Source organism: Schistocerca americana, chromosome 7 (genome assembly GCF_021461395.2).
Source record: "Schistocerca americana isolate TAMUIC-IGC-003095 chromosome 7, iqSchAmer2.1, whole genome shotgun sequence".
NCBI lineage: Eukaryota > Metazoa > Arthropoda > Insecta > Orthoptera > Acrididae > Schistocerca > Schistocerca americana.
In genome coordinates this window covers 361,464,481-361,477,739 of record NC_060125.1, presented here as the reverse complement: position 1 = coordinate 361,477,739, position 13,259 = coordinate 361,464,481, and the positions used below count along the sequence as shown (strand labels likewise).

Below are 13,259 nucleotides of genomic sequence, written 5' to 3'. Positions count from 1 at the left end.
ACGAATGTGGGTCGGCACAAAATTCTATGTTTGTTTCTATATGTATCACCCTGTGTAAGAACCATCCAAACTTGTAGCTTGTCTACCACATTTTTTTTTTAACTTGTCACATAGAAATGTTTATTCTGGCTAGAAATAGAAGACATAAATATGGAGCTAGTTCCAGAGACAGACTGCTACAACAGACAGCACCACTGAGGCAGGTACACAGCCGCTAGACATTAACTAGTAGCGACCTATAGAAACTGCCATTGATAACATGTAGGGTTTATACAAACCGGTGTTAGTTCCCGCACTACTGGAACACAGTGAGAGGGTTCTGCCAATTTTCAGTTGATCTCCAAGCCACACTGGCAGCTCAAAGTGACCTGGGCTGTTCCACTCAACCAAGGCTGTATAAAAGACTGGCCAGAATCAGCTACAGGCACTTTGTGTCTTGAAACTTCCTGGCAAATTAAAGCTGTGGGCTGGACTGAGACTCGAACTTTGCTTTTGTGGGCAAGTGCTTTACTGAATGAGCTACCCTTGCAGAAATCATGACCTGTCCTCACAGCTTGACTTCCACTGGTACCTCATCTTCTACCTACTCCACTGCAGAGTGAAAATTTCATCCCAGAAACACCCCCCCCCCCCCCCCCCCCAAGGCTGTGGCTAAGCCATGTCTCTGCAATATCCTTTCTTCCAGGAGTGCTAGACTCACAAGACAGAAGAGCTTCTGTGGAGTTCGGAAGGTAGGAGATAAGATACTGGCTATGAGGACGGGTATGGAGTCGTGCTTGAGTAGCTCAGTAGTTAGAGCACTTGCCACAAAAGGAAAAGGTTCAGCACACAGTTTTAATCTGCCAGGAAGTTACATATCAGCATACTCTCTGCTGCAAAGTGAAAACATCATTCTGGACTTCATGTCTTGCTCTCAACATGCTCCATCTGCCTCAAGTTTTGTACACCATCATTGACATCGCTGTGACCTGGCCTCTGCTTACAGACTAATCTTTGGACAAACAAATGATTGCTGTCCTTTGGACTCTGCTCCAGGAGGCCTTACAGACTTTGCTTTGCTTATGCTCAAATTGTCTAATTTAGGAATAAGTGCTTCCCTTGGATTCTGCTCCGGATCTCCTCCCATGTATGTATGTGACTGTGCTGTGTAGCGAAGCAATAAGTACCTCTTAAAATAGAAAAATATGGAGTGCGCCCTGTTTCCCATCAAGGTAAGAGAAGAAAAGCATGTGTCAGTGTACGTCTCTGGATACAAATCATTTGAAGGTACATGAGGAACCTTTGTCCTTTTCTCATCAACACTACTCTGTATGACAAACATTAAGTGACCAGAAAGAGATACTTAAAATCCAATGTATAGTTTTTGCACCCTAAACTATGAAAGAAACAAACTTTTCAGCAATTTATGGAGCAGAATTTGATAAAGGTGATTACAGAAGTGGCCTTATAAAGAAAGAGACAACCTTCAGCATGTATGTCTGTTCCAAAGGCACACTCATAAAGTTGCCGACTGCAAAAGAAATAATTAAAGTTCTCCTCAAAATGTATGAAGCACAGCTACCAAAGTAATACTAAAAATGTTACCGCAATTTGCTGAGGAGTGGAACATTACATTACGCTCTATCTGAGCCAGACAGAGATGAGGATTAAGTTAGTTATGTGAATTAAATTTTTTGTTGTGATTCCTCAACGTCCACCAACATAATTTGTGAAGAAACAGTTCATGGGTAAACAGCTGGATGTCAGTGTCCAGCGGGCACAATATGTTGAAAATGCCAGTCTGGTGTTCTGTACACTGTCCACACACAGGCACAAGTATGAGTCCAGTATCTCCTTCCCCTTCTCCAAGTCATACCATCCAAGCTTCACATCCAGGGACATGTGCTGGCAGAGTCTTCAATGTTGCTCTGCCTGCTCTTCGGCCATTCACGCGTGAACTATACTGTGTAATTTTTTGTTTGTCTTTTGCTTGCTGACTGAATCTTTGGTTTGTTCTTTGAATGTTTCAATCTGTGAAACATATTTTGAGGCAATAAAATTAGGATGGAAACACAGCATCTCTCACGTACTTTTAGTATACACAGGGTAATCATTAATAAAATCAACAAACTGAAAAGATGGATTCCTCACTAGAGGAAAAACACGTGGAACCTGGAGGGAAAAAATGAACATGTTTCCGGATCACTGCCTTGGTAGATAGCACTGACGAATGACAGTTTCTCTGACCAAGAACTTCCTGTTCCTTGTAGGCTGCAGGCTGCCCGATGGACACAGCATACCGTAAGCAGCAGAATGGTCTTGTATTGACATTGGGAACAAGCAGAGGTGGTGTTTGTGTACTGTCATGCAGATGGAAATGATCAAGAGGCAGCACAGCTATACGAAACCAAGTACGCTCACAGACACCAATCACATAACACAATATTTCCAAGTCCTTTTTTGATGTTTGAGTGATCATTGGTTCTTTCGGCAGACAAAAGGTGTAGGGAGGTGGCAGATTATGCGAAGCCCAAGGAACAATTATGTGTATCCTGCATGACAACGGCTACTATCCCTATCACCTGAATACACAAGGAAAACACTACCCATCAAGGAAAATTCATTTTTGTTTAGAAGGCTCAACTGTATCAGCCTGAAATTCTCAGGAAGAAAGATTTTCCTCAGCTTAAAAATTGTTGGAGAAAGACAATATCACCAATTCATTTAAATTAATTTGGAAAAAAAGATGAAATTAGTGTCCAAGGACTTGTCAATTGTTACAAAAATAACAGAACCAACAGACAGATCTACAAAATGTGGGATTTCAGCCTGTAAACAAGACAGTATGCTGCAATACATGTATAAATTTACGCATGACAATGGCTATTTTGTTGTCAACGTTTGTATAATCTTATTTGAGGAGAATGATGGACTGACAAAGTTCGCGAAGCATACAGGCCCTTCATGATAGTTGTATTGGCCAGTTCAAAACCCTATATGTTGAATCCCTGATCAGCATATTGCCACAAATCTAACCACTTGTTATGTGTCACTGGATCGGTGTTAGTTTCTCAGAAACAGTTGTTACAAAACAGCTGACAAAAACTTAGAATCACCGCAGTACTAATTCTTTTTTTAATTTTTTTATTTATTCTTTTTCCCCCATTTCTCCCTCCCACTCTCCCCCCAGGAATTTCTATTCAAACGATAAAAATACCTATACACGAGAGTTGGGAACCTGTGCTAAGTATCTCAAGGGCTTAGAGAGTTACCTAATAAAACAACACAAGGCCTGTGAACCTCTATTAAAAAACTAGCTAGCTTACAAAATTGGGAACCTGAAAAAGTTCGCCCAACCTTGCCTAGAACACTCAGAGGGCGCCGTTGGCGGGAAATATTAAAACGTCCACTACTGGTTACCAGCTTTGACCCATGAGGTCATCAAGATGGTAGACATCACCATTTTGCACTTACGCAACATGGTGAGCATGACGTCACACATTCAAAAATTAAAAATACAAGTAGGTGAAACCATCCCATAATACAAAATATAATCAAAATAAATCAAAGAGGAACATGAAACCCAACGGGACAACTGCAGGAATTAGGGATTTTTGGGCAGGGACAAACAAAAGAATATCATGACTGAACAGCCTAGCCTGAAGCAGTAAACCCCTCTGAATAGATCGTCAAACATTATTATGGTGGTCACACCACATATATTAATTCCTAGTCGGCAACTTTAATTAATTCCATAAATTTTCCACAAGCTGACTGACTTCTTGGCCAGACCACACAACTTGAACTTTGCAATGTCATCACATCATCGCCCATTGCAACATGCAAAGACTTACTAATGAATTCCCAGACATATCCACAACCAATAATGCAACGCAAAAATTAAACACCTTACCATTAACCACACACCAACTAACAATTCCAAAGCCGCCCACAAATGTACAGACAGTAACCGCCAACACTACAATTATTCAGTAACGTAGTTCAAAACATATAAATGCAATAAGAAGTAGTCAAGTAATATATAACACTGGACAAACTGGACTGCATCAGTCCAATCACTTGCTAACAACACTCAAAAGCAACTTTGAAACATCAACACAACACTAGAGAGCACCATCACACACAATAAAATGTCCTCTTCAAACATGATCCATTTCAAATACACTGCGCAATCATGACAGCACATAGCACAAAACAAATAGACCTCGAGTCAAAGGTGATGACTGGTACTAGACATTTTGGGCAACCCATTACTTTTTAAGTAACTGGTAGCAGCAAAAACCTTAATGGAGCAACACAAACCATTAATTTGACTGTCACTTATAATCACTTCTCAACACATTACCAGTAAGTTTTTGTATGTCCTTTCTTTTGACTGGAGGTCTTGGGGACCACAGCCATTCACCATTATAAGAAAATAAAACACCTACAGCCATCCTTATGATCTTGTAAATAAGATCATAAAGATGGCTGCAGGCAATTAAGTATCTTACAATACCACTAGTACAGAGTGTGATGCTCAAAAATATTGATTTGTACGTGAAAATTTAATGGGTAAAGGTAGGAAAAAAGCAATTGTAGAAATCTGATATTTTGTAGAGAAGAGAATGTTCTTTCAAATGGCAGTTAGTGCAAGTAAAAACCAACGGTCAAGAGAAGTTTCTATATAAGTTGTCACCTTTGACCAGTGGTATATTGTTAGCGGCTGCTGTGACATCACATTTTGGTGTATATATTCACAGTTTTGTTGTAAATTGGTTTAGCCAACAGATTCATCTTTAGCTTTGTGGAGGTCTATGTTAGGTTGGAAGGTGACAAATGTAGAAATAAAAAAAAACCTGATTATGGTCACATCATTATATTTGCCATATTGTTTAGACATTTGTCACATGTTTCCTACATCACTGGTCAAAGGCGACATCTTCTATCGAATAGTTCTCTTAATCTGAACCCTGTACCCTTCTGAGTTAAAAAGCCACTCATCTCTCCAGTTCTCCCCCCCCCCCCCCTCCCCACTTCAGTCATCTCATATACTAATATACTATAAGCCCTCAAGTGACAAAACTTGCAGGTTTCATAATTTAAGATAATAAGTCAAAAAAAGCTGTGCCTCATAAATCATCTATGTGAAAAGAGCACGATATGAACACCTGAAAGTAATTTTATCCTGACAAAATTTAATGACTCCTTCATGGGTTGTATTAAAATTTGCCAACTACAAGGTTTTTTATTCTTACCTTTTGTTGTTTGGCAAAACTGTAATGAAAAATGGGACAGATAAATGAAGCACATCTCTGAAGCTAGAGCACTTGACATAAAATCACTCAAATTCATATGTAGTAATTACTTCACAAAAAGGGTCGACCGAAGAGTCCGATCCCACCCGTCGGCTTTGACCCGTGACGTAAGGCTGTTGTGGTGTGTGACGTCACGACGGCGCGGAATTTAGTTTGTGAGAGTGGCGTGTTTGTAGGTGTTGTTTTCATGCGATCAGTGGTGCTCTCTGGTGGCGTGTTAGGTGATGTTTTTGGTTTAGTTTGCGAATGTGGCGTCGTGTGTGAGTTTTGGTAAATTGCTTTTTTTATGTCTTTGGTAGGTTTGGATATGACTGACAGGGTCAACAGTTTTCGGTTGTCGGCTATGATGGGGGACAGTGCGTTGTCTCTAATAAAATTTCTTCAACTATTCGGATTTTTGGATGAAGTCGTGAAGTGCTCAGTATGTCGTGAAGAAATGAGGCTTACTTAAAGTTCCGGCGTCGCGGACCATGGACGGCTGTATGTGGAGATGTCGTAACGATAAGAGATAAAGGGAAGTGTTCGATCCCAATGTGTGGCTGTGAATGTTGGTATCAGGAGATGTTTTTGAGCTATATAGGTCAAGGGAAGTGTTAGGTCCTAATTTATGGGATCGGGAGCTGCTGTTGAGCTATATAGGTCAAGGGAAGTGTTCAATCCCAATTTATGAGATCGGGAGCTGCTGTTGAGCTATATAGGTCAAGGGAAGTGTTCAATCCCAATTTATGGGATCGGGAGCTGCTGTTGAGCTATGTAGCTCAAGGGAGGTGTCCGATTCCAGGTGATATTATGTTTAGTGGTATTTGGGGAGTTTTGTGATGGCAGTTTCTTTCGTCGTTTTGCGTGGTTTTGTATGGGGATGGGTGTCTAAATTTGTTTATATTTAGTTTGTCCCCACCCAAAAACCCCCTATTTCCCGCGCCTGTCCCGTTAGTGTCATTAGGCTTTTTGTGGAACGTGTTTGTGTTTGTTTTTCGAGGTATTTTCGTCCTCATAATGTGTACGTAATGACTTTATATGCGCCATATTGGAATCGTGGTTTATGGTCGTTTCCGCCATATTTGTGACGTCATGGGTCAAAGCAGACGGGCGGGATCGGACGCTTCCGTATTTCCCACAAAAAGATTCCGTATTGTGAGTGCTCAATAAATTTGAAATGTATGGGACATTTTGTAACAAAAGTTACATTAAAATTCGTGGCCTGTATTGTAAATGCAAACAAGTTTCATAAGCTGAAATTTCCTGGTAGATTAAAACAGTGCACTGGATTGAGACTCAAACTTTGGACCTTTGATTTTCATGAGCACGTTCTCTATTGACTTAACTACCCAAGGACAACTCACTACCTGTCCTCATGGCAGCAAAGCACTTGCCTATAAAAGGCAAAAGCCCCATGTTTGAGTCTAGGTCTGACAAACAGTTTTAATCTGCCATGAAGTTCCACAGCTGTGTACATTCTGCTGCAGAGTGATAAATTCTTTCTGAAAACATCATCCAGCCTGTGGGTAAGCTAAGTCTCCACAATTCCCTTTCTTTCTGGGATGCTAGTCCCGCAAGTTTCGCAAGAGAATTGCTGTGAATTTTGGAAGGTAGGAGGTATGGTACTGATGGAAGTAAGGTGTGAGGACAGGGGGGTATACTTGGTTATAGGATACCACCTGTCTCTTTTGACCCGTGACATAGTTATACTGTGCCACGACGTGTTGTGTAAAGTCATCACGTCATGGTATATTTGTTTTGAAGTGGAAGTGAAATGCTGTAGAGGGCACGGTGTGTGAAGAGGTGGAGTACTCTAGTGGTTTAATTATGCAGCGGTGACGTGTTTGTGAGGTCTGTTATAGTGTCATTTACTGTGTTACAGATGTCATGACGTGGAGTGTACAAAATTACATGGTTGCACAATGGAATATATTGAGCAGAATGCTGTCATATGAAACAGATTACATTGTAAAATTTGAACTGTTCTTTTAGGTGCTAACTCAACTATCGAGTAAGTGGATTAATGTTCTTAATTAAATCATGGGAGAAGGCAGATGACTCAATGTTTATTGACATATAGAACATGTGACACTTTTATTAATAAACATTGATCCACCTACCTTCTCCCATGATTTAGCTATAAAAACCTTGATCAACTTACAACGTTTACCGCAAAACCATTTTTCATGGGTTCCACCATCTTGTTCTAGCCGACTCATCATTCATCATGTTCACCTCTCATAATTCACTGCACACACAAACTGTTACGAATTGCAGCATGCAACAGAAATGCCATTGACTGGAGACTGGGATACCAGCTTTTGTAGTTGTGTTGGTGTTTAATGGTATCTCAGTCTAGGGTTGAGCTATATAGGTGAACTGGAGAGCAGGATATCGGATTTTGTAATTGTGGGGAGGGGGGGGGGGGGGGGGGGGAGTTAGTTATTGGTATCTCAGCCTAGGGTTGAGCTATGTACGTGAACTGGAGATTGGGATAAACGCTTTTGAAGTTGGGAGGGTGGGGGTTTTACTGGTAACCTGGTCTAGGGTTGAGTGTAGGGTTTTAGTTTTGTGCAGTTTCGAGTGTTATGTTTTTTGCATAGTGCTACATTTTGAATGGTGGTGGTGTTTTTATTACTGAAAATTAGTGTGTTCACCCAGAGTCCCATTCTTTCAGTGGCTGGCCTGTTAATTTCATCGGATTTAGTCAGTGTACTGGTTCACATGTTATTTGCATTTTTATGGGTGTCATTGTCTATGTTTTGATCGCCATGTTGGATACTATCAGAATATGGATTTTTAGCATGCATGGTGACGTTTGACATGGCGATGACTTCACTGGTCAAAGGAGACAGCTGATATCCCTGTCTTCGTTAATCCCAAAGGCAGGTCATGAGTCACGTTTAGGTAGCTCAGTCAGTAGAGCACTTGCCCGTTGAAAGTAAAGGTCCCAAGTTGAAACTTTTGTCTAGCACACTGTTTTGGTCTGAACAGGAAGTTTCATATCAGCGCACACTTCACTGCAGAGTGAAAAATTCTTTATGGAAGTATCACAAGTTGGTAATTATTTCTTACATAAACAGTGTCCCTGAAGCTTTATAAGTCGTGGAGTGCCTTCCCCCAGGAATCTAGTTACTAACAGAACTTTAGTGTAGTCCGAAGTCTAAGTTAGGATGAAATGAGTCAAGCTGAAATCTTTATAGGAACAGAAAGCTGGCTAAAGCCAGAGATAAATTCTGCCGAAATTTTTACAGAGGCGCAAACCGTGTTCAGAAAGAATAGATTAAATAAGGTAGGTGGTGGTGTGTTTGTGTCTGTTAGTAGTAGTTTTTAGTGAAGTTGAAATAGATAGTTCCTGCAAATTACTATGGGTAGAAGTTATACTCAATAGCCGTACCAAAATAATAATTGGCTTCTTCTACCCACCCCCCTGACTCAGATGATATAACAGCTGAACGCTTCAAAGAAAACTTGAATCTCATTACAAATAAGTACCCCACTCATACAGTACAGAAAACTTGAATCTCATTACAAATAAGTACCCCACTCATACAGTCTCATACAGATACTTCAATCTACACTCGATTTGTTGGTGAAAATACATGTTCAAAGCTGGTGGTAGACAGCAAACATCTTCCGAAATTGTACTAAATGCTTTCTCTGAGAATTACTTTGAAAAATTAGTTCATGAGCCCACACGAATTGTAAATGGTTGCAAAAACACACTTGACCTCTTAGCCACAAATAATCCTCCTCTAACAGAGAGCATCATGACAGATTCAGGGATTAGTGAACACAAGGTCATTGTAGCAAGGCTCAAAACCATATCAACCAAAACCACTAAAAATAAACGCAAAATATATCTATTTAAAACAGCAGATAATAATTCGCTTGATGTTTTCCTAAGAGAGAGTCTCCATTCCTTCCAAGCTAATTATGTAAGTGTAGACCAGATATGGCTCAAATTCAAAGATACTGTATCGACAGCAATGGATAGATTCATACCGCATAAGTTAATAAGAGATGGGACTGATCCACCATAGTACACAAAACACATCAGAACAATGTTGCAGAAGCAACAAACAAAACATGCCAAATTCAGAAGAATGCAAAATCCCCAAGACTGGCTAAGTTTCATGGAAGCTCAAAATTTGGTGCGGACATCAATGCGAGATGCTTTTAATAGTTTCCACAATGAAATATTGTCTCAAAATATGGTAGAAAACCCAAAGAGATTCTGGTAATATGTAAAGTACATCAGTGGCAAAAAACAGTCAATACTGTCACTGCGTAATAGTGATGGAAATGTTACAGAGGGTGGTGCCACTAAAGCAGAGTTACTAAACTCAGTTTTCTGTAATTCCTTCGCGAAAGAAGATGAAGTAAATATTCCAGAATTCGAAACCAGAACAGCTGTTAGCATGAGTCACTTAAAAGTAGATACCTTAGGTGTTGCGAAACGACTCAAATCACTTAAGAAAGGCAAGTCTTCTGGTCCAGATGGTACACCAATCAGGTTCCTCTCAGAGTATGCAGACACAACAGCACCTTTCTTAGCAATCATATACAACTGCTCACTTGACAAAAGGTCTGTTCCTAAAGACTGGAAAGTAGCACAGGTCACACCAATATTCAAGAAAGGAAATAGGAGTAACCCATTGAATTACAGACCCATATCACTGACCTCAGTTGCAGTAGGAGTTTGGAGCATATACTGTACTCAAACATTATGAATCACCTTGAAGAAAATTACTTATTGATACATAACCAACACAGATTCAGAAAATATCGTTCTTGTGCCACACAGCCAGCTCTTTATTCCCTTGAAGTAATGAGTGCTGTCTACAAGGTATCTCGGATCGGTTCCATATTCCTAGATTTCCAGAAGGTTTCTGATACCGTTCCTCACAAGTGACTATTAATCAAATTGCCTGCATATGGAGTATCATCTCAGTTGTGTGACTGGATTCGTGATTTCCTCCCAGAGAAGTCACAGTTCGTAGCGATAGACGGTAAATCATCGAGTAGAACAGAAGTGATATCTGGCATTCCGCAACGTAGTGTGAAGGCCCTCTGCTGTTCCTGATTTACATAAATGATCTAGGTGATAATCTGAGCAGCCCCCTTAGATCTTTTGCAGATGACGCTATAACTTACCATCGGAGTAAAATCATCAGACAATCAATTCCAATTACAAAATGATCTAGAGGGAATTTCTGTATGGTGCGAAAAGTGGCAATTGGCACTAAACAAAGAAAAGTGTGAGGCCATCCATACGGATACTACAAAAAATTCGATAAATTTTGGGTATACGATAAATCGCACAAATCTAAGGGCTGTCAATTTGAGTAAATACCTAGGAATTACATTTATGAGCAACTTAAATTGGAAACACCACATAGATAATATTGTGGGGAGGGTGAAACAAAGACTGCGCTTTGTTTGCAGAACACTTAAAAGATGCGACAAGCCCACTAAAGATACAGCCTACATTACACTTGTCCGTCCTCTGCTGGAATACTGCTGTGCGGTATGGGATCCTTACCAGGTAGGATTGACGGAGGACACCGAAAAAGTGCAAAGAAGGGCAGCTCATTTCGTGTTATCGCGCAATAGGGGCAACAGTGTCACTGATATGATACGTGAGTTGGGGGTGGCAGTCACTGAACCAAAGGCGGTTTTCTTTGTGGCGACATCTATTTACGAAATTTCTATTACCAACTTTCCCTTCCGAATGTGTAAATATTTTGTTGACACCCACCTACATAGGGAGAAATGATCTTCATAATAAAGTAAGAGAAATCAGAGATTGAACAGAAAGATTTAGGGGTTCCTTTTTTCCACTCGCCATTCAAGAGTGGAATGGTAGAGAAGTAGTATGAAAATGGTTTGATGAACCATCCGCCATGCACATAAGTGTGAATTGCAGAGTAACCATGTAGACGTAGATACTGAAATAGGCTAGTGTGCAATATTAACCCTCCCTGTAGCATAAACTGAGGTCTTCACTAGATTGGAAGCTGATGGTACCATTATGAGATAAAACGCCAACAAATGTGAATACAAAATAATTATTGGAGTAATAGACTGAATGGTAGTTAGGCCAATGTCTATGTCCAATCCATATTGAATCAACTTTCCATTATAAAAATTTAAAGTCCAAGAAAAATCCAGAAACGCTGGAGCAGATAAAAGATAAATCTTTGGTTGTGGTTGTTTGGGGGAAGAGGCCAAAGGTTATCGGTCTCATCGGATTAGGGAAGGACGGGGCAGGAAGTCTGCCATGCCCTTTCAAAGGAACCATCCCAGCATTTGCCTGGAGCAATTTAGGGAAACCACAGAAAACCTAAATCAGGATGGCTGGGCGGGGGATTGAAACGTCATCCTCCCAAATGCGAGTCCAGTGTACTAACCACTGTGCCACCTCACTTGGTAAAAGACAAATCTCCAAGGAGTATTTTGGTGCATACTGTGTATATCACAAAAAAATGCAGACATTGGGAAGGAGTCCTAAATGATGTCCAAATGAAAGGCATAATTTTTGAGCTGTCAAAAATCCCAAAACAGCATCTGAGACAGTTAATGTTAAAGATACTGCCTATCATGCACGCCTGCATTCTTAATACTTCTAACATTCAATTAAAAATGTTAACGAAAAGTATGTCCTTGGCAACAGTGCATATAATATCCATTTCGAAATTACAGATGACTGCGTTGAAAACTCATGATTACAATCAAAAAATTCCATTAAGTACTTTAGGAAAAGAAACTAGTTGAGGAGGAAACGTATTTTGAACGTAAAGAGAAGGAATTTTAGACAGAGGCAACTGCATACAAAGGCATATGAATATGCCTAGTAAATAATAGATTCTCTGGGAAATTAAAATTCTATGTATTCTGATCCTTACGACCAGAACTATGCGGCGCTAGGTCATAGAATCATCCAACCAGATAGAATCAAACATTCTGTTTAACTCCTTTACGTCTATAACACGTACAGCAAAAGCCGTTTTCACACATTCCAGTAATGCAAACAAATAAGCAAAGTTAAGCAGACTATCGGAATTGCCACATAACATAGTTTCCAACCCCAATGTGTTTCAAAGAGTAAGGAACACGGTATAGAAAAGCAATATGGCATTGGGCACAGGCGACGTTTCCCCTTCTAGTCTCAAATGGAAGTCCTGTACATCAAGAACTGCACGAGTTGACTACGGATTTTTTGATTATTTACAGCAATTTACTACATACAGAGAGATTAGAACATATTACAGAAAATAGAGCTGTTGTTCTATATCTGATAATGTAACTCATCAAATAACATACTAGTGACGTGGGTAAAGTGGTTTGCAGAAAATAAAGGAAAACACGTTATATGTAATGTCATATAAGCAATCAGTAGTTGCTTGGCACCGATTTTTCCTTCAACATAGTCTTCCATAACTTCTGTACAAACCATTTCTGAAAGCTTCATTGATGGAATTCGAAAGTAACCGGCCACAATTCACAATTTGTAACAACATAAACACACAACCCACGTGCGCTTTCCATAACATAAACACATGTTAAAGCCTCACCACAGACTATACCACAAAGATATTCCAACGCGCCTTAATTAGAACCTACGCTACTTTTAAACATGTACTTTGCCTTGCTCGAAGGCATCGATAGATGTCCGTGTTGTCAAGGGAACGAGTCTTAAGGCGGCGCCAGGCAGCCCGCATATGGGGATTACGAAGCGCCTCTTCGCTGAACTGCAGCTAGTGTGGTAGGGTCACTTACTGCTTTCCGAACGAAAATACGAAAATCGGCCAATGTTCACCGTGCCTGCTCCGTATCGGTCTTTATTCCCACTTCAAAGGGAGCGAATAATCGCTAAGCAGTGCTTTGGATTCACCTCATCATATTCGTGCTATTGCAAATGCTCTTGGATAAACAATTTTTTTATCAACCATGACTCATTGTAACTTTTTGTGTAGTTAT

The 13,259-nt window shown here is 40.2% G+C and overlaps 1 protein-coding gene across 1 annotated transcript in view; it reads right to left on the bottom strand.

The window, feature by feature from the left end:
* The window catches only part of LOC124622323 (nucleolar protein 6), a 136,827-nt gene extending 123,968 nt beyond the window's left edge, over window positions 1–12,859 (bottom strand). The window contains exon 1 of the mRNA XM_047147998.1: window positions 12,733–12,859. Coding sequence (XP_047003954.1) covers window positions 12,733–12,750 — 18 coding nt within the window. The 5' untranslated portion in view covers window positions 12,751–12,859. The remainder of the gene's footprint in view (window positions 1–12,732) is intronic.
* Between the last annotated feature and the right edge of the window lie 400 nt (window positions 12,860–13,259).